General features: G+C 38.6%; 1 protein-coding gene across 3 annotated transcripts in view; it reads right to left on the reverse strand.

Moving 5' to 3' along the window:
- Positions 1 to 20,648, reverse strand: part of LOC141906474 (allene oxide synthase-lipoxygenase protein-like) — a 63,135-nt gene that overhangs the window by 24,834 nt on the left and 17,653 nt on the right. For all 3 annotated transcript variants that reach the window (XR_012619341.1, XM_074795779.1, XM_074795780.1), the window contains exons 9-12: positions 17,917 to 18,009; positions 14,872 to 14,932; positions 14,328 to 14,433; positions 13,896 to 13,987 (exon numbers count right to left, since the gene is read on the reverse strand). Coding sequence is in view for 2 of the 3 variants with exons in the window: in XM_074795779.1 (XP_074651880.1) it covers positions 13,896 to 13,987; positions 14,328 to 14,433; positions 14,872 to 14,932; positions 17,917 to 18,009 (352 nt within the window). In the remaining variant the exon portion in view is untranslated. The remainder of the gene's footprint in view (positions 1 to 13,895; positions 13,988 to 14,327; positions 14,434 to 14,871; positions 14,933 to 17,916; positions 18,010 to 20,648) is intronic.

Here is a 20,648-nt window from a genome sequence, read left to right on the forward strand (position 1 = left end):
TGAGTAGCGCTGTAGGTCAGTGAATACGGTGAACAAATGGTGTTTATTATATCGATTATACATAGGCTACGCGTACTAGCGCGCACACGTGCTTGTGTTGTCATAGTTAACATCATAAATAGCACCACCCGTGGGTTGAATATGAACTATACGCATGGAGTGAAGGATAAATAGATGACTATTCCACTAACTAATACGGCTAATTCGTGCTCCTTTTTTCAAAAAGTCACATCTCAGGTCGTTATATGAATACTTAAGTTTCTTCTGGCTAAGAAATCGTGGAAAGTACAATTTTGATGGCATTTGCCCTTTAACAACTGGGCACTACGGTGAGACTTGATGCCTCGGACAGTGGTAGGCAGGAACAAATACATCATATCGATTTGTTTTGCTTTAAGCTTTAGAGTGATATATGGCTGGTTATATGACCAATATCTATCACTCTCAAACTTTCAGACTTTTTGATAATAATTGGACTGATAACAACTGAAAATCGATTAATAACTTTATTTCATTCAAAATAATAATTGCCCATGGGCCAAGTGGTGTTGTTACCACAGCCTTATGAAGTACAGAGATGAGATGATAAGTCGACTTTCAAAATACCAATACACGATAGAGGGATGCAATTTGTAATATACGAGTAGATTTGTTGACGGTCAAAAGAATGAACCGTAGCAGCCACATCGGCGCAAATCCAAGGACAGAGCTGCGATACAGCGCCGATTATGATTATCAGTAAAGCCAGACCGGTTCCATCACGCGTGTCATGACTGCCCGAACTGTGTCATGACAATGAATGGCGATTACTTATATCCTAAACAATATTAGTTCACCTGTTCAGTGTTTTCTATGTGCAAATAGAGTATTGCGTAAAAAATTCATCCGAATATTCATACCCATGTTTTATTCACCAAAATAAGCACTGGTGCACCAAAAATCAATTTTAGAATGCAAAATATTTTCAAATTAATATTTCTATTTTCATACAATATAGATTTAGAATACAAGAATACAAGTTTGGCAAGGAAAATGTGTTACTAAACAGTCTATCGACGGGACTCCGTAGCAGGTGCGCGTAACTCTGATTGGTTGTTGCGATGCATAGGGAACCCTGTTAATGAGGAATCTCCAGACCCGACTGTTGCTACGAAATAAGTCTGCAGCAAATGAATAAAAGCACGCCACACTGCCACACAGCTAGGCGATCATTTCGGTCAAACTGTAAAAATATAAAGCTTTCACGACCATTGTCTGCAAACTTTCAAACTTAAAGACTCCCACTGACATTCCCAGCACAAAACAAGGAATTTAAGACCGCTACGGTACCGACCCTTGGTGCAAGGTAAAAATGGTACGCTTTGGTTCGCGGTGTACATACACTACACGATGCCTACATGCTGGTAATGACTCTCGCGTTTGTCGAGAGCTAAAAAGTACAGGGTATGGTAAGAAGTTCTTACTGTTTGTCAAATACCATTCTACTAGGCCTGAAGGTCTGCAAGATGTTGGATAATTCCTACCTTCCTGTTTCTCCAAATTTTTGAGGGTACATCAACTATTCAACTATTTTTCTAAATAGCCAGAATGGAAACAATAAGCAAGAGACTATGCCTAGTTTAGCTGCCAAACCTAGGATCATTCCTAACTACCGTGGCTTTTTCTCCCGTGGCTACAAAGCGTTCTATAGAAAAAGCTTTAGTAGATATCAAAGAAACGCCATTAGAATGGGAAGTTATGATTCAATCATGTGAAAATACTAATTAGGTGCTTTGAATTCACAAGAGGTCCATATGGTCTAAGATAGTGTTTGAAATTGAGTGGATGCATGAGGAGATGTCAGTTTTATCAGTGAAGCAGCCTCTGTAGCTCAGTGAAATAAGGCGTGATGCTGTTGCTGCTCCACTATCAGTGATGAGTCTTTGAATACCACGTTTTTGAAGAAATTAAGTAAATATGTCGCGGCAATATTTACAATCTGTCCAAAATCGGCAATTGGCCACGGCAATCAAAAATTGCTTCCAACGCCCCTGTGAGTGAAAAGTCGGTTCGAGTCCTGCTGGCTGCTTACAGTGTGCGGGCAACACTTCAAAGGCAGTCCCGTCGTGAGGTTAAAAATGAATAATCCAATAGGGAATAGTCTTGGGAAACCAAGATCCAAGCGACGTAAAGCCAAACACAAACAAAACAAACAAACAAAACTAATTCAAGTTTCCAGGGTTTCCCTGAGGCTCATTTTGTACTGTTAAACAGACATTTTCCCCCAGCCAAAAGTCGTCCTATTTTTGCCAAATCCTGAAAGACATTTTCCCCCAGCCAAAAGTCGTCCTATTTTTGCCAAATCCTGAAAGATTCTTTGAGGGATTTTGAAAATAAATTGATTATTCCTTCTCTTAACACTTTCAGTGCCAAACGACGTAGATCTACGTTTTTACTAAAAATGCGTCGAGTTCCGAACGATGTAGATCTACGTCGAAATCTTAAATAGCCACAGGGTTTTACCCGCTGGTCTATTTCTATCACAGTTAGTACACAGTCGTTTCTACGCGCCTGACATAGACATACTAATAGTACATAGACACACTAATTATAGTAGGCGATCAAGATAACGCAAAATTGGAAGGCTTACAGCAGGTGAAGCCGCGGAACTTTTGTTGGATTCTGACTCCATTTGGATTTGAACGAGGACTCTGATACACAGTCATCGAACATGTTGTTCCTCGAGCTCGTGGTCGTGGCAGAGGTCGTAGGCAGGCCAGGCCTACCTTAGCAGCTCAAAGGGCAAATAATCAGTGGGGGCCAGCCACTAGGCAGCCTGTAGTTCAGCTATTTTAGAATCGCATAGGGCCCACAGATTTGTTTGATGGGGTTGATGACGCATGGGACGTGGCTCGTATATTTTTGCCTGATGAACTTATTCAAATTCTTGTAACGGAAACAAATAGATATGCCAATCAGTTCTTTGCAACCACTGTTCTCTCGCCAAATTCAAGAGCCAGGGAGTGGCGCAGAAATATCACAGCTGAAGAAATGGAGAAGTTTTTGGGTTTAGTTTTATTGACTGGGATCATCAAAAAGCCTTATCTGAAGCAATACTGGTCTACAGATCCGATACTAGCAACTCCATTTTTCAACGGAACAATGGGTAGGAATAAATTTCAACTCATTTTGAAATTCTTACACTTCAATGATAATGAGGCTAAGCCACATAATTGCACAGACAAGCTGTACAAACAGACAAGCTGTACAAACTGAGGCCTGTTTATGATTTGATGACTTCTAGTTGGCGTGATTTGTTTGACCCTGGTGAAAATCTTTCAATTGATGAGGGTACCCTCAAGTGGAGGGGGAGACTTTCTTTCCGTGTCTATAACAAAGATAAACCTATAAAATATGGGATAAAGTATATTTTGTGTGATTCCGCTACTGCCTATAGCTGGAATCTAGACATGTATGTTGGCGACAGACACAATTCGTGAAACTGTCACGGGTCTAATGGATAGACTGCTAAATTCTCCTCACTGCCTGTACATGGATAATTTTTACAATTCTGTTGAACTAAGCAAGCATTTGCTACAAGATTTCCATGTTCATACTGTTGGTACACTGAGGAAGAATAGGGGTGAGCGTTTAGAAATCCGTCAAGCTGGCGATAGGGATCACGTGATTCCGAATTATGGTACCATAGCCAGGGATGATGGCACTGTCATGGTAATGGCTTGGCAGGATAAACAGACGGTCAGAATGATCAGTACAAAGCACGATTCTCAAACACAAGAGATAGAGAGATTCAGAAAGGGTGGTCATGGAGAAAGAGAAAATATTCGAAAGCCATTGTGTATCATTGATTATAATGACACAGAAAAGACTCTCCTTTCAAATGAAAATCATCAGAAAGTTGTGTCACGCCGAGGACCCAGGAGACATAAACTTCATAAATAATGACATAATGACATAAACATTATTCTTTCTACTTTTTCCAGGCCCATGAAAATAGGTAAAATTGGGGAAATGTCTGGCCCTGGGGGGATAATCACACATATTGGCCCGGCACTGAAAGTGTTAAGACGTTATAGTTTTCTTATTTTAGTTTATTTCAATTTAAGCATCTGTTTTCAATAATAAAATGCATGGCTCACGATGTAGTAAAATAGTAATAGCACATAGGCCATATCTAACTAACCTACAAAGCGTAGTGTAATCGCCCATGTTCCTTCCAACCCTATTTTCCCTAATGGTGCAGTCTACACGTTAGTCAATGAAACTGTGTATAGGCAAAGTTCTCAGGTGGCAGGTAATTTTTTATCAGCCAATCTAAGTCGGCCTGTGTTTGCAGGACGCAGCCACTTGTCTCGCTGTGTATACAGCACTGTTATCTCTAGCCACCTACATGTGCTAACTCAGGGTATTCCCCAGAATACATCATCTTTGAATGGCGCAGTTTGCGTAGATATACGTGATACCGGTTGGCATTACTGATTATTTTCACGAAGAAAATCCCTCACTCGCAATGCTTTCAAGAAATAAAATCTGGGCAAGCGACGATTCCACCCTTCGGAAACGATAATCTACCGATCCGCTCCCAGTCAGTGCGAACCATGAACTGCGCAGTTTCTATGAACTACTTTCGAATGTATGAGTGCCCGAGCATCTGTGAGGATAGTGATGAGGATTACACTTCATTGCCAGGTAAAACCGATATAAACAATTCACAGAAGGTAGACCCTTCATGCACCTCAAAACTTTCCATAATTCATCTCGATTATGAAAACCTAAATAAAACAAGGCTATGATAGTCATTACTAGAATCATGGATACAGGCAAATGATGTGTTACAATTTTTTATCGGATTATCAGCTCTATTATGATACAGCATTATGGGACTATATCCATGGCAGTAGAGATACTACGGGTGTTGTTCAGTGAACGGTAGGATTTTCACTAGCGACGATGCCTATATGGTCTTCGACCATTAAAATCTAAAAGTAAATGAAAATATATTCTCCAAATCAAAGACAAGAACATTTATCATCAGCATGAACAGAATATGAATTACCTATGTACGATCTATCTGATTTTTAAATAACAACTTCAAAAACAATTGTTTTTTAAACGAGAGTTCAAGTTATAATTGTTTGTTTGCCCCCTTTGCTGACAGAAATATACAAAACTTTGTCGAAATGATGCACATGGAGTGAACTACTCTGAATATCAGTCGATGTTACAGGTTACGGAACCAACCGCTAGATACTGGACTAAGAGTGTTGTAGTAGGTTCGAGTCCTGACCTTATGCTATTATAGTGATTATGTTATTATCATAAAAAGGACCAATGGTCCAATGGCTTGCCAAACTGGTGTGAAGTAAAAAACTTGTCACGTAGGCTACCGGTACTAAATTCATTACATTGAAAAACAAGAAACTAGAATAAGGCAAAGCCTCGAATGCCCCCGGCCTGAAATTCAGCGCCACGTGAAGTTACAGGGTTTGTGGTAAATGCATTAGAAATATCATGGTCACAATCATTTCTTTAAGAATGATATTAGAAAACATAGGCCCCCTAGTGACCATATACAAAAAACCAATGACCTTGAAACCCACAAAAATCATAGAACATGTCAGCAGCTATGATTTTGTAATTGATTGTGATAACAAAATATGCCTTGTTACCAATTTAATATGGAAATACTAAGTTATTCTACTATTCAACGCCCCCTGGTGACCATATGCAAAACCCAATAACCTTAAAACTCACCACAATCGTAGTACATGTCATGAAATACAACTTTGCAACTGATCATGGTAACAAAATATGCCTAGGTACCAATCTAGTAAGGAAATACTAAGCTATTCTACTATTCAACGCCCCTAGTGACTATATGGAATAACTAATGTCCTTAAAAACTCACCACAATCATAGACAATGTCATGAACTACAACTTTGCAATTGATCATGGTAACAAAATATGACTAGGTACCAATCTAATAAGGGTACCAATCTAATAAGGGTACCAATCGAATAAGGAAATACTAAGTTATTCTACTATTCAACGCCCCCTGGTGACCATATAGAATAACTAATGTCCTTAAAACTCACCAAAATCATGGAAGATGTCATGAGCTTCAACTTTGCAATTGATTATGGTAACAAAATATGCATAGGTACAAATATAATATAGAAATACTAAGTTATTGTATTATTCAACGCCCCCTGGTGGCCACATACAAAAACCAATGACCTTGAAACTCACCAAAATCATAGAACACGTTATGGGCTACAACTTTCCAATTGAATATAGTAACACAATATGCTTAGGTATCAATTTAATGTGGAAAAACTTTTTCCCACCTACCAATGAGTACTGATGACACCAAGATGGCCGCCAATTGCGTCATTATTGGCTGATCAAAAATACCTGTCTCAGGTATATGATATATATCATCCCTTTCCAAAGAATACCCATCACAAATTGCAATGAGAAATGCCAAACCAGTAGGAAGCTTCAGGACCTAAAATTCTGGCCAAAATTGACATTTTTGGGCACTAAAATGGTCATAGGACGGCCATCTTGAGTCAGATCGACCCAATTTTTCTTATGCTGATGGGCCCTTGGTAGATTCAAATATAAACGAAAGATCAAGGTAATTGATCAAAGCGTCTTCAAAATTTCCCTCGAAAACTTCAAAAATGTGTAAAAAGTGCTGATTTTGGCCAACAACAATGGCTGCCAGTCGGCCATCTTGAATCTGACAGGGCCAGTTATTAGGCTGAAGATGTGTCTAGGGTAGATACATGTATAAACCAAATATCAAGACATTAGCTTGAAGCGTCTTAAAAACTTCCCAAAATAACTGGATTCCGTCTACGGATGGATGTACGAAGTGATCGCAATAGCCTGCTGGGACTCAAGTCCCTAGTGGGCTAAAAATCTGTATGCAAAAATTCATTCATTGAGTGACCCGTCAAGATACGGTACAAACTTGGTGAGAGCCTGGGTTTCATCGGAGGTTTTTCATTATCATATACGGACCAATCAGGACAGAAGCTCCCAAGTTCTTCAAATTTGAGGCCAGTGCCGGTTATGACGAAACAATGTTTATGGACTGACATGACATGGTTTTGAATAATTTCACAATAGGATTGCTTACATCTTCACTCAGACAAATTGTTGTTATGTGCAACCTACACCATGGCGCGCGTACTCTATAACTGATACATACGCACCGTGAACACGAGAGTATAGGGTGATATTGGCTGCGCGACTGTACACGACTGTTTTTAACGCGAACGCTCATCACTGCACCGCAGTTAACAAACTAATACTTATAATCAGGCTCCTAACAGATCGCTAATGCTTCAATTAATGATGATAAACACGTATTCCAGTCGTGTATATATTAGACTCATCTCTAAAATCCGATGCTATCAGTAAATCAGCCATGTGGCGAACACAGAAGTAAATTTTCACGCATTTTGAAACCACATTTTTGTCAGATATCTTGATGCAACGTTACCTTACGCACGAGATATCAAAACTAGATGAATCATAGAACACATCACACACAATAAATCGTTACACGTTATGCCTCGAGTATCAGTATTCGCGCTAGAAATTATGAATATCAACCTATTCATTCGTGCTGCCATTTTTTTTGTGAAATAACGAGCACCAGCTGATCCACCTCGTTCAATGTTATGACGTCATGATGGAAGTCGAAACCCGGGTCAACACAAACTTTCTATAACCAAGATTTCAAGGGGTTTCATCTTCGAAAGGCCATAACTACCGAACAAAGCGTCGGGTCTTGGCGATATGAAGTTCTTCCGACGCAAATAGCATTGAATTTTCACATATGTAATTTTGGACAGTTAAAGATCCTGCATAAAAAAATGTGCTCAAATAAATCGAATTTTTGAAACTTTTTGGTAAATATCTAAAAAAATATGAAAATATACGGCTTTTAACTTTTCGCACCATAAAGAAAAACCAATAACAAAATATATTTTTGCTAAATCTGTTCAATTCGCCCATTAGTAGTGAAATTACAGGCTACTGAAATTACATTTCAGTGTGCTAAAAATAGCTTAATGGGTAGTGTATTAAGCATACAAATGATTATCAATCAGCCAGACCGTTGACATGGGCTCGCTAATGCGAGCCAAAAATTTATCAACAGTTGCAGCCTCTAGGCTGTTTTCCCTCCATGGCCATAATTTGAATCAGTCAACAATTGCAGCCTCTAGGCTGTCAACGTTGTTTTTCAGGTTGGCTCCCTGGTAGCCATAATTTGAATCGAATGGAACTAATTTTTAATAGGGTTGTGGCCCAAATGATACCCTACTTGTGTGCCAAGTTTGAAATAAATCGGTCAACAATTGCGGCCTCTAGGCTGTTAACGCTGTTTTTCATTTCGGCCCCCTGGTGGCAATAATTTGAATAAACATGAATATAAATTTGAATAAATATAGATATAATTAAAATTAATTGAATTAAACAGAGGTTTCTCATTATCATACGGACCAATACCAGGACATAACTCCGAAGTTCTTCAAATTTGAGGCCTGGGCCCAGTTTCACACAAAAGTTTAACTCAAACTTTGGTTTAATTGCCATTGGTTACTTTGTATTTGCAATCAGGACAACAATTCAAACTTAACTGTTTTAGGCTTAAAACTTTATCGTGAAACTGGGCCCAGTGCCGGTTACTGACGAAACAAAGTTGACATGGTTTTTGAATAATTTAGGGATTGCTTTAAGTAGCTTACATCTTCACTCAGACAAATCATCGTTACGCGCGATATACACCGTAGCACGCTTTATTTAACTGATACATACACGTAGTGAACACAGAGTACAGTTGTATAAGGCGATATTGCCTACGCGACTGTGCACGACTGTTTTCAATTCGAACGCTCATCACTGTGCCGCAGTTAACAAACTAATGCAAATAATCAGGCTCCAAAACGGATCGCTTATGCGACCATCAATAAAATGACTTTAATTAATGATGATAAAACAAGTATTCCAGTAAATTTCGTGTAAATATAAGACTCATCTCAAAATTTCGATGCTATCAGTTAATCAGCCGTGTGGCGAACACGGAAGTAAATTTCCGCATTTTGAAACAGATTTTCGTCAGATATCTTGATGCAACGTTACCTTATGCACGGGATATCAAAACTAGATGAATTATTGAACACACAGTACACAATCATATGCCTTGAGTATCAGTATTCGCGCTAGGAATGATGAATATCAACCTATTCAATTGTACCGCCATTTTGTTTAGTGAAATAGAGCACACCTGCTGATCAACCTCATTCAATGTTATGATGTCATGATGGAGATCAAAACCGGGACAACGCAAATTTTATATAACCAAGATTTTGAGGGGTTTCGCGTTTGAAAGCCCATAACTACCGAACAAAGCGTCGGTTCTTGGGGGGATAAAGTTCTTCCGATGGAAATAGTATTGAATTTTCACATGTGTAAGATGGTGCATAAAAAAAAATGCTGAAATAAATCGAATTTTTGACACTTTTTGGCAAATTTCCCAAAAAATATGACACCCACAGCTTTCAACTTTGCGCACCTTAAAGAAAAACAAATTATGAAATATATTTTTGCTTAATCCGTTCAATTCGCCCATTAGTAGTGAAATTACACAGGCTACTGAAATTGCATTTGAGTGTGCTACAAATAGCTTTTAGCATAGTGTATTAAGCAAACGAATGATTATAGATCGGCCGGACCGCTGAAGCTAATGCGAGCCAAAAATCATTACCATATACTACTTATATTGACCCGCCAGCATTTTATCTTTAGAATTCTTACCGTTATCGGACCCGGCTGGGGAATGAGAAACAAGATCAGGGATGAGAACGCCGACCTGTAAAATCCGCGGGTTATTTTTCTTGAGTGACATACGCGAACCAGCTGACAGCGTAGCCGGCAGCACTAGCGAGCGCCGAAGGCGCGAAGCTATTTCGGGGGGGTTAGGGGGCCCTCCCCCAAGAAAATTTTAGAAATTAAATACGTTTTCCGAGCACTTAGAGCGATCTTGAACCCATGAACAACTATTATATTTTGGAAGGTAATGGCTAGTTCCAATGTGGTACATCCTCATTTGATGACATTCAGCATCTCATGCATTACGGGTCGAGCCCTGAATTATTGCAGTAAAAATGCGCCGATGAATGCTCACTAAAAATCATCACCAAGTAGTGTATAATATCCGAAAGCGTTCGCCACACACACGCAGCAACAGTAAGTAGACCTATATACGTTACTACTGTTGCTGTGCGTGCGTGTCTGCAACCGATCGATAAAATACATACAAACTCATCGTAGTACAAATGTACATACAAAATCACTGTGTTGCAATGAATATGCATTGAAATGCGATACTTTTACGTGACGATAAGTAAAACAGGCACTGAACGCTTTTACGGTTCACCTGATTACCGATAGCGCTGGACCAATTGAGTGAGATCATCACCCCCCCCCCCCCCCCCCATACTTTTACATCATTTTTGGACTATTTGGAAAATTGATATTTTTCAATACTGAAATCCGCGGGGAATTCTCATCTCTGCAAGATATCATTTTTTTTCTGGCTTAAAATGGGAATAGAGGTATCCAATCCTAGTGCAACTTGAGCATTTATACAACTTACAAAATACAACCTAAATGAAAGATTTTGAAGGGATATTAAATGGGGGAAAAGAGGATTTCATAACATGTACGTCCTAGGAGATTATACATTTTGTGACGTGACGACTTATGCCAGTTTGACTGTAGTCATTTGTACCCAACCACATATTTACATTCAAAACATATTATACAAAGTGGCTTCCATGCATCCTGCCACATAATCTTCATAATAATAATAATAATAATTTTATTTTCATTCAACTACATTTCAATATAAGGTTATTTTTACAATTCGGAATAACTAGAGCGGTTAAATGAGGGATCCAGCGCAAGCCTTTGGGGCTGAACTTACAAGCAATTGCAAGGCGCTGAACCCGAGTGCAAAGCGTGCGAGAAGGGTGCAATAGAAACAGGAAATAAATGATAACTTTAACAATAATAGTATTCAAATATAGCTGCAAAGCAGCGATAATGGGTTTTCTGCACAGTCTTAGAATCCTGTTCAATGTTAAACACAGTTTTATAAGAGGAAGCTCGACAAACAGTCAATTAGACCTACTTGAAACCATGGACAACTGGACCAGATGTCCTATTTGACTCTGGAAAATCGACTGTTAGGCGATAGTTACTCTTTATGATTTCGACAAAGCATTTGATAAGGTACAACATCAGCCATTACTAAACAAGGCTATTAGGAAACAGTATCAATGATATGTTGCCGAAATGGCTCAGCATTATCTCTGAACGAAAACTTGTAGCCGAAATCAACGGAGCGCCTCATCATGGAATAAGTCAGTCTAACTAGTGGAGTCACGCAAGGTAGTATCCTAAGTCGTCTTCTGTTTAATGTCCTGACAAATGACATACACAGTAATCCAAAATATACCAGACCGAGTAAATTTCCAAAACGACCTTAACACGCTGTTCGACCAAAAAACTTAATGATCCGACAAGAAAATCTTGTACGCTTTTTGTTTGAACCAAAACTTTTCTTCATTCTGAAAGCTACGTTATTGTTGAAATGAAAAACTTTTTGTCCCGGCAAAAAAATTTGGTTGAGCGAAAACAATTTTTTCGAACGAATGTTTGAATGAAAACAATTCTGTTCGATTGAACAAAATACTTAATACTTATGGTTCGGAGAAAAAACTTTTTACAATATACTTGTTCGAACAAAAATGTTCTTAATGTTCTGACAAGAAAATTCTGTTCAAATTAAAACGATTCTGTTCGATCGAACGAAAAACCTTTCGTTTCGACAAAATAAATTTTGTTCCGACGAAAGAATTTTCAAGCGAAAGGTCTTTTGAACGAAAAAAAGATATTTCTGGGGCTCCGCTGTAACTTAAAGCCGGACGTAGGTCCGCCTTGTGACGGGATGCGATTCTCGCGTTGCATCCCAAGTTTTGGTGCAAGTCAGTTGCGATACGATTGTCAGCGACTGAATGCGACTAGTTTCTGCCAGTCGCAAGAGCGCGTAGGTTGGTTGTGACAGTAGTGTCTTGCACAGAAAGTAGAACACTTGCGACTCCTTGTGACTGGCGTTGCTGAAAGTCGCAACCCGTCGCAAGTCGAGGTCGATGAGTCGTTGCGACACAATCGTCGCTGGCGGTCGTAGTGAATGGCGTCGCAGTGAGTCACAAGCCGTCACAAGGCCGACCTACGCCCAGCTTAAGTCATTAGGAATTAATGAAATACCAGTTTCATTTATGATGAAAAAACTCAAATGAAAAGTCTGGCTTATAAAGCTGTCTGCTCAGACGAAATTTTCAAAAAAATCTTCATTTTTGGCGATAAAATTGATAATTGTGATTGATCGTTGCAAGTCAGAACCAGTTAATCACTAATTAACATGCATTTTAATAAATCGGATTCCTCCTTTACAGTGAACTTAGCATTAACCTAGTAGAGGCTACTAGCCTATGTAGGCCTATGTATATGCGTAGGCCTAACATCTGGACAGATTGGTTGTAGGCCTATTGAATAACAACCCTCCTAAATATCGTAAATTTTGTTTTGAAGTTCAATCCAATGAGTCTGTTAATAAACGCAACAATTATACTGTGTTTGTTTGAGACAGTAAAGCTCAGTACCGGTAGGCCTAAAGCCGTGTAAAACTCGATAAACACTTCAAGCGACACAGCGAACGATCTCCTTTCCCCCACAGCGAACGCTTACTCCAAATGTTAAGTGTGAGTCCAGCATACGGATAGGAGTGTGTTATATACTGGTATTTAGTAAATACCTTGTGCATTTGACAATGATCGGTATGTACTGTAGGAAATGTAGAGTATTGATGGTATTGATATAGAGGTTGAAGCCCGCGGCCGAATAAAGTAATATATTCTTTTATTTTGATACCTCGTCGACACAACAGCTTTTCTCCCCTATATCTCTTCGGCGTCTTTAGTTTAGGCCTACGACTCCCCGGTACACAAAAGATTTATCTTAGTAAATACACGCTTAATTTGGTAAAGAAAAATAGGCATTGTTAAACTAACTCCTTGAAACCCGCAGCCAAATCACTGGTACTAATAAATTCACTTGTTCTCGATTTGATTCTCATGAGAAACTCGCAGCTGATCCCCGGAACGACGATGTAGTGACACACGTCGATTCGTCGATGTTTACGGCTCGACAGTGCTTTTAAATCTAAAGTAGTAAATTTCCTATGTATCGGTAATATGATTTGATGAGGAAAATGGGCTATTGTTAAATTACTGTTTGAAGACCGCGGCTGAATGTGAAGTCTGCGGCAATAAATTTGTTCATTTATACTTGAATTGATAATCGAAGTGACAATCGGCCTGCGGGTTGATTTCGGGATGATGACTCGAAAAACATGTCGCCCCATTGAATGGGGCTAAATTTACGATGTTTACTGCCCGACAGTGCTTTTGTAACGATGATTCGTGAAAAAACACGCGATGTATTTGTAGATCTCAGTGAGCTGAACGATATCATATGGATTGTATCGACAACAGCGGCAAGGTAACAAAGCCTTAGTTCTTTTAGCGAAAATAGTGTGACATAAAATAGTAATGATAATAACAATAATAATAATAATTAGAAAGTAATAATATAATTAATATTTATAAATGAATAATGGATGTGACTAAGTATTATTAAATTGGCTGATTGATATTTACCGGGTATATGTTTTTCTTGGAGATAAATATGTGTACGCTTTATTTTCTTAATCATACATATATATGGAAAATAAACTTGAACTTGAACAAACCTTTAATCCAACACCACCTTCACTGACAGGAGTTACGAGTTCCTTCACCCAGTTTTGAATTTCATAATCTTCTTTTAGAATATCATCCGATGCTTATCAAATAAATGCAAAACATACAAAAATTAAATACGTATACAATATGCAAAACCCTTCATAGATTGTATTTGCAAATATCCTATTTGTACCAAAATGTGGGTACCAGGGACACCATGTCCAAATGGTGAAATGTTTGAGTTTGGTCTAGGTAAATACATGTTTAAACCAAATATCAAGAGAACACATCAAAGCATCATGAAACCTTCCAAACATAGCTTGATTCTGTCATTAGATGGATGGATGTCTTATTGGACAGATGAATGACAAAAAGTGGATGCTACAGCCCGCTGGGCTAAAAGTGAGCTAAAAATGAGATCAGTTGACATAAAAACGTACCGTAATATATTCCAACAATTCTTGAGACATAATTCTTGATAGCACGGAATAAGAGAAGCCCATCATCCCGGTAATGGTAATCAGGACAAACATTCGCTTCAAACATCTATTGACATGCAATAACAAAATGGCTATAACTTAGCATTCTAACAGCATTACAGTGAATAATCTAAATAAAAGACAGAAAATGGTGGATGCAAAATGAAATACCATCAGGAAGGACTAGGTACATCAGGATTGAAATTAACAATGGATCCAACACTCATGCTACCATTGTACCATACTTGGCAATGGTAAAATTCAACTTTTCATCTTAAGCAATATAAAAGCGACACTGCCTAAGGCAGAGTTTACTGTATAAACAATATCATCCCGTATAAAATAATAATTCATAAGGTTAAGCTACTGTGCAATGTATTATGTTTCTAAATTTCGAGAAAAAAATCCAAAATGCACAACACTGTGGTGAGTTTTAACTATTTGCATTCATAGTGGTGGATGCCGTGCACATTCTCCTCAAAATGTTGCATTGAACTAAACTTACCCCCCTACTTTCTAACTCCATTGGCAGGAGACCATCCACATCCATTCTCCAATGTTGAAATCTGCAAAGATGCAATTTTAAGTAGACTTGAGTAGCAAATGAGGTGGCACAGTTTCAGTGCTCTTTAATAATGCTGTGGTTTTTTTAAGTAATGCTAATATTATAATATGCTCAAGTTTTTGTGTGGATATGTTAAAAAACAAGCAGAATAATATAATCTCATGTTGAAACCAGGGCCCAGTCGTGACTTAAGTTGTTAGATCGAGTATAGAACTTAGTTTGTCTTAGACCAGTCTTAAATCTAAGCTGTGACAATGCAACTGGCCCCAGAGGTTTATGAGCCATGAGTCTTCAATGGGAAAAGCGGAAGTTCCTGACCATTGTGGAAAATGAACACAAGGTCACTGTAGCTAAAGATATCAAGTATTAATAGAGATTCTGAATTAAATACAGTACAGCCTAGAAGTAACTTAATATTACAACACATCTGGCATTCGTTGGCGATCATTGGGTATTCAAGGTCAATTTTTTTATTTCGTCAATATTTAGTCAAAATATTTAGTCAACCAAGCAACAAAAATTCACCATATACGAACTCAACCTTCTTTCATATCTAAGCGATCGTGAAAGTTTCAGACGCGTACGTTGCGTTGAACGGACATAATCATAATCGTTTGACGTGGCGGATTTGACAATAACAATAGGACGACAGGTACTACTTACCGTCGTCCTAACAAATATACATGTCACAACTTGTGCTGCAATTTTTGATGCTCTATCCAACAATTACAGTCTCAAACTGCACATCATTGAATACCTCTTAAAGCAGATGAATAACAGCAACAGCAATAACTCCGGAGAAGGCGAAAAGTGGTTGTCCATCTTATTCAAACTTTATTGAAAATACTTTCAAAATAATATTGCAATATAAAATCTTTCAATGAAAAATAAACATTACAAAAAGGCCTGATAATAACATATTATTTGTCAATATAAGCACAGTTATCAATGTAACGACATATGTAAAATATTTGAGCAATTTTACTTAAGGACCTGTTTAAGAATAAAAAAGAAATCGACAAAATTTCATATTAAGATTTAAAGGTCACTCATTATCACTAGCAAAGTATGAATAAGCTTTGACATTTTAACTAACTTGTACAACTAATTCTATGGTCACACCGAAACAAATATTGCACCATGCTCTCTATTTTCTGGATTTGAAGTGAAGATAGGTGGCTGAATGAATGTGATAAAATCAAAATCTTCTTGATATTTTTTAAAACGCGCAACAGTTTGATTGCCAACAAGTTGTTGATGAACAGAAGATAGTCCCCTAAGACTTGAATTGTATTAACTTCAACTTTTTTTAAATGTGCAACCTGAGGGAAATTCAATGTACATAACATCTGATCTATCACTACTGCACGTGCTGGTACCACAAGGTTGTTTCAGATAGGAAATGCCTTAACTCTGGTGGAGTTTCGATTTCAAAGCTATTCCGAGAAAAGCGGTGCTTGCTGTAGTATAGACGAATAGAAACCACTGTCTAGTGTAGATAGGGATTGTACGTATTATTCAAAATCCAGTAACTCACATTCACAAAATCTGAAACAATTAAAAATGTACCAATTTAGTTTCTGCCTAATCAAAACAAATAAAACGTATTCTATACACTGTCGGGGCTTGTGAAGTTAGGATATCTAAGGCCAGTCATGGAAACCCGATGATCTAGTTACAGTTTTCGTTGCTTGCGAAAAAATCTAAGTCAAAACCCAAGAAAAATTTTGGCAGACGCTCACGACCAGCCAAACAATTTTCATCCATCCCCAAACCCATGCAACCGTCACAATAACTTGCCCCATCCTTTATTGAAATGACAGAAATACTATAAAAAAAACCTAGGCAGAGGTCCCGAAGCAGAAATTGAGAACAATGAATCTGAAAAAAAATGGAATTATTTCACTCATTTTATGGTTACATAGGCCCATACACGGCTAACAGTGGCTAGGAGCAGATCGTCTCCTAGAGGCGAAATAAATAAGCTGAAATTTGAATTTTATAAATTTATAACTTTACAAAGGCACACAAATGCAGTTGAGAGAAAATCACATGCAACTAAAAATTATGCTGGATACTTTGATATCGATACAATGTAGCTCTGTTACACAAAAGATGGTTTGCCGCTAGATAAATCGACATAAAACACCAGCTGGCTAACTTCAACGTCACAGACACAGTTGTTTATTTTTCTAAGAATTTTGCAGGCTGAAGACAATGACAGAATAACATTGGACCCAGCATTGCCATACTTAACTGGGTTCTTACATTGCATTAGATATTTCTATCATATTCAGCAAAAAAGATGAACTTACCCAAGACATCAAAATGGTGTTTTCTAATTCTTTCTATCTTATTTCATATAAACTGGTTGTTTCGGGAATACCCCAGCTGCTGAGGGTATTCCCTAAACAACCAATGAGAGCGTAGCTTTCTCATAATGAAATGACGTCAAAAAGTGTGATTATGTAGGCCGCGGTCTGAACTGTTGAAGAGCAGTGATTAACTGAAAGAGCCCACGTGAACGCCGCAGTAGAAGGTATTAATTTTCTGGATGGAACATATATTCGCGAAAAAATACCGAACTTTGACAGCTTATTACTGTGTAACTGGAACGTTTCATGGTTTCATCTCCTCATCGTTTTATCTCTGTTTGGTACCGATTTGAATGGCACTCATCGCATAATGAAGGTGTACGGAACAAAAGACGAGTTTCGATATGCCGCATTTTGTGAGCAAGTTATTTCAGGAAAGGTCTCCAGAGCCATTATGAAGACTCCGTCAACAAACGAAGATGTCAAAAACGATGCAAACTGTGGGTTATACTTGAATACAGAGTATAATTGAATTGGGTTTGATGTAATTTTGTTCAATGTAATCATCCCCATACAACCCTTGTTAGGGAACTTGTTTCTGTGAAAGAAGCACCTGCCCCAACTAGATCCTGGATCTGTTCCACTAATATAAAAACATATAATACAATACCCTTTAGCTATCAACTGTAACATGCCATCACGACCAACAGTCATTGTCTTGTCCACCCAGCCTCCAGCTGCAATAAGTTTTTCCAAGCCTCGACTGAAATTTCAAAGTACAGTACCAATTAATTATACCTCTAGTCTACCAATTCATCCAGGCTAATTTCTTTTGCATATATTTTCCAATTTAAAACTGATAAAACACATACTGGCTAGTCTGTTTACTGAATTTTAAGAAATTGAAATTAAACCTTATCAAATAATTCTTTCAATCTGTGCTGTCATAAGGTAAGTGCTAACAATCCCCAATTCGTCAAAGAAGGCGAAAATCTGCCATCTTTTGAATCTGGTCGAAAGCACAGATATGGCCCTAAGAAAATGAACCGTACAAAGACTAAAAGAGGAAAAACATCCAGCCTTCCCGTAAACCAGCCAAGCACTTTACAGAAGTGTTTTTGTAGATATGACAGCATATATGCACTTAGATACACAAAACTTGTTTTTATTATCAGAGAGCCTTTTATTCTGCCAATAACGCTATTTCCACTAATGCAATATCTAGTAAGAGATACGCTCTTTCCACTGCCACCTGTACTGGCTTTCCCCAGTGCCCCACTTACAATGTAGCGTATATACAACATACTGACTGGATACGTGTGCAGCACACATTACTATAACGGGATGGCAGGTTAGGCTGGGATACTACACGAACAAGTGTACAGTTTCAGGACGCTTTTATGGTCCGGTACAGGATACCTAACTATCTCAGCCCACATAAATTTCTGCGATTCTGAATCAATACACAACAGACACAGGCACGCCACGTTTGTCTTTCAAATGCACAAAGCGGCGTTCACGCAAGGATTGCAGTAGGGTACTTTAGCGTTAAAACTATGAGGCCTATTCACAGCTTATTCAGTACTGCACTGAAATACCGGGCTAAGTAAGCATGGACAGTGACTACGCACTGACAACCTGATCTCAGTTATCAGGGCTGTATGTGTGATGGGCTGGCTTTATCATAGTCCGGTTCCGTCGTAGCCCACATTTTTGTGTTCGAGTCCATGTGCCTCAATAGTGTTACCGGGTGATACTGGAAGTGGCTCTCTCCTGTTACGGGAATAAATAGAAGCAGGCTAAGTGATTTCTTTTGTAATTTCGTAATCCGTCTCTTTTAGAGGATTTCCTTTGTGCCCTATTTTTACCAGACAATAAGGGCAAAACCATTTCATTGGTGGCAGCGATTGTGGGATTGAAAATTGAACCTATTTGTGGTTTTGAAGTTATTTTTATTAAGCGTTGCTAAATTTTTCATTTTAGTAGTATTTCGCCCGATACATGCTATGACCTATATTTTATAACCGTTTTGTGAACAAACTTTATATTTTGTGTAATCCCGTGTTTTTTTGTGTTGTCGGGACATTAAGCTAGGCTTTCTCCATTATTCCCCCTAAATAGAGCCAATAAGAATATCATCCCCTACAGACCCCAACGTCCCTCCCATAGCAGGCGACGGTATCGAGAATGATGACCTGCAAAGCAATTTTGTCAGAAAATTTGCCCTATACATGGAGGCGGCTTTATTGCGCGATAGCCCATCACTCGAACAAACATCCCGGTACCGAAAACCTACTCCATGGGTCATAATGTTCGGGTGAGGTTAGAGCGATTTGATGCATACGCTGACATGGTTGGGATAAGCGCTGTGTCACCCGATGGCGAGGCCCGAAAAGCCCACCTGTAGATGAGGTTAGACCACAAAGCCTACCAAGCGGTTTCTAACCTCAGGCTCGCTGGGACAATCAGCTATGCAGAATTTTGTGTCCAGTTGAGAAATCGGTTTGAACACACAAAGACAAGATGCAATTTAAGGGGAGAGAACAGCGCCACGACGAATCCTTCAAATATTTTGCCGATTCATTGGCGGAGCTAGCCCAAAACGCTTACCCGAAAGTTTACTTTGAGATGTGAAAAAGTATGGAAATGATGAAGGACATGCAGTGTTGCCAGCACGTAGCTAAAATATTTCCGGAAATCTTACTGCTATTTTTTTTAGTTACACACGCGAACCAGCTGACGGAAAATTTTAGAAATTAGAAGCGTTTTCCAAGCACTTAGAGCGATCTTGAACCCATGAACGACTATTATATTTTGGAAGGTAATGGCAATTTCCAATGTGGCACATCCTCATTCGACGACGATCAGCATTTCACACATTACGGGTCGAGCCCTGAATTATTGCAGTCAACCAAAGCGCGTTTCGTGTACCGTGCTGAAGCAGGTTTCATAGCCTCAAGACCAACCAAAAATCAAGGCTAGTTTATGAAGCACATTCAAGGCTTTCTACCCCCATGAAAAACATTTTTACGGCAATATTTCCTCGCTTCATCCATTCAAAATCAATCAAAACAGCTTTAACAGGGTTCATTGTGCCACTGTTGACCCAAATTCACTGATATTTACCGACACAGCCAACTACAGGAACTTAACCCTTTCAATACCACATAGTGTCTCCGCTGCTGTACCGGAGGGAATTTAACCCTTTCAGTGCTGACTAATCAATACCCTATCGTGCTGGAGATAATTTGAAATATTTGAAAAATTCCACCCTAGTGTTTTGAATAACGGGAATACCACTATAGTGCGTCTACACTGCGGTGCAGTGTATCATAGTTACTAGTATTTCACTATGCTTGACAGGTGCTGCCATCTTTCAATAGAGATAAAAACTAATTACTA

Source organism: Tubulanus polymorphus, chromosome 5 (genome assembly GCF_964204645.1).
Source record: "Tubulanus polymorphus chromosome 5, tnTubPoly1.2, whole genome shotgun sequence".
Lineage (NCBI taxonomy): Eukaryota > Metazoa > Nemertea > Palaeonemertea > Tubulaniformes > Tubulanidae > Tubulanus > Tubulanus polymorphus.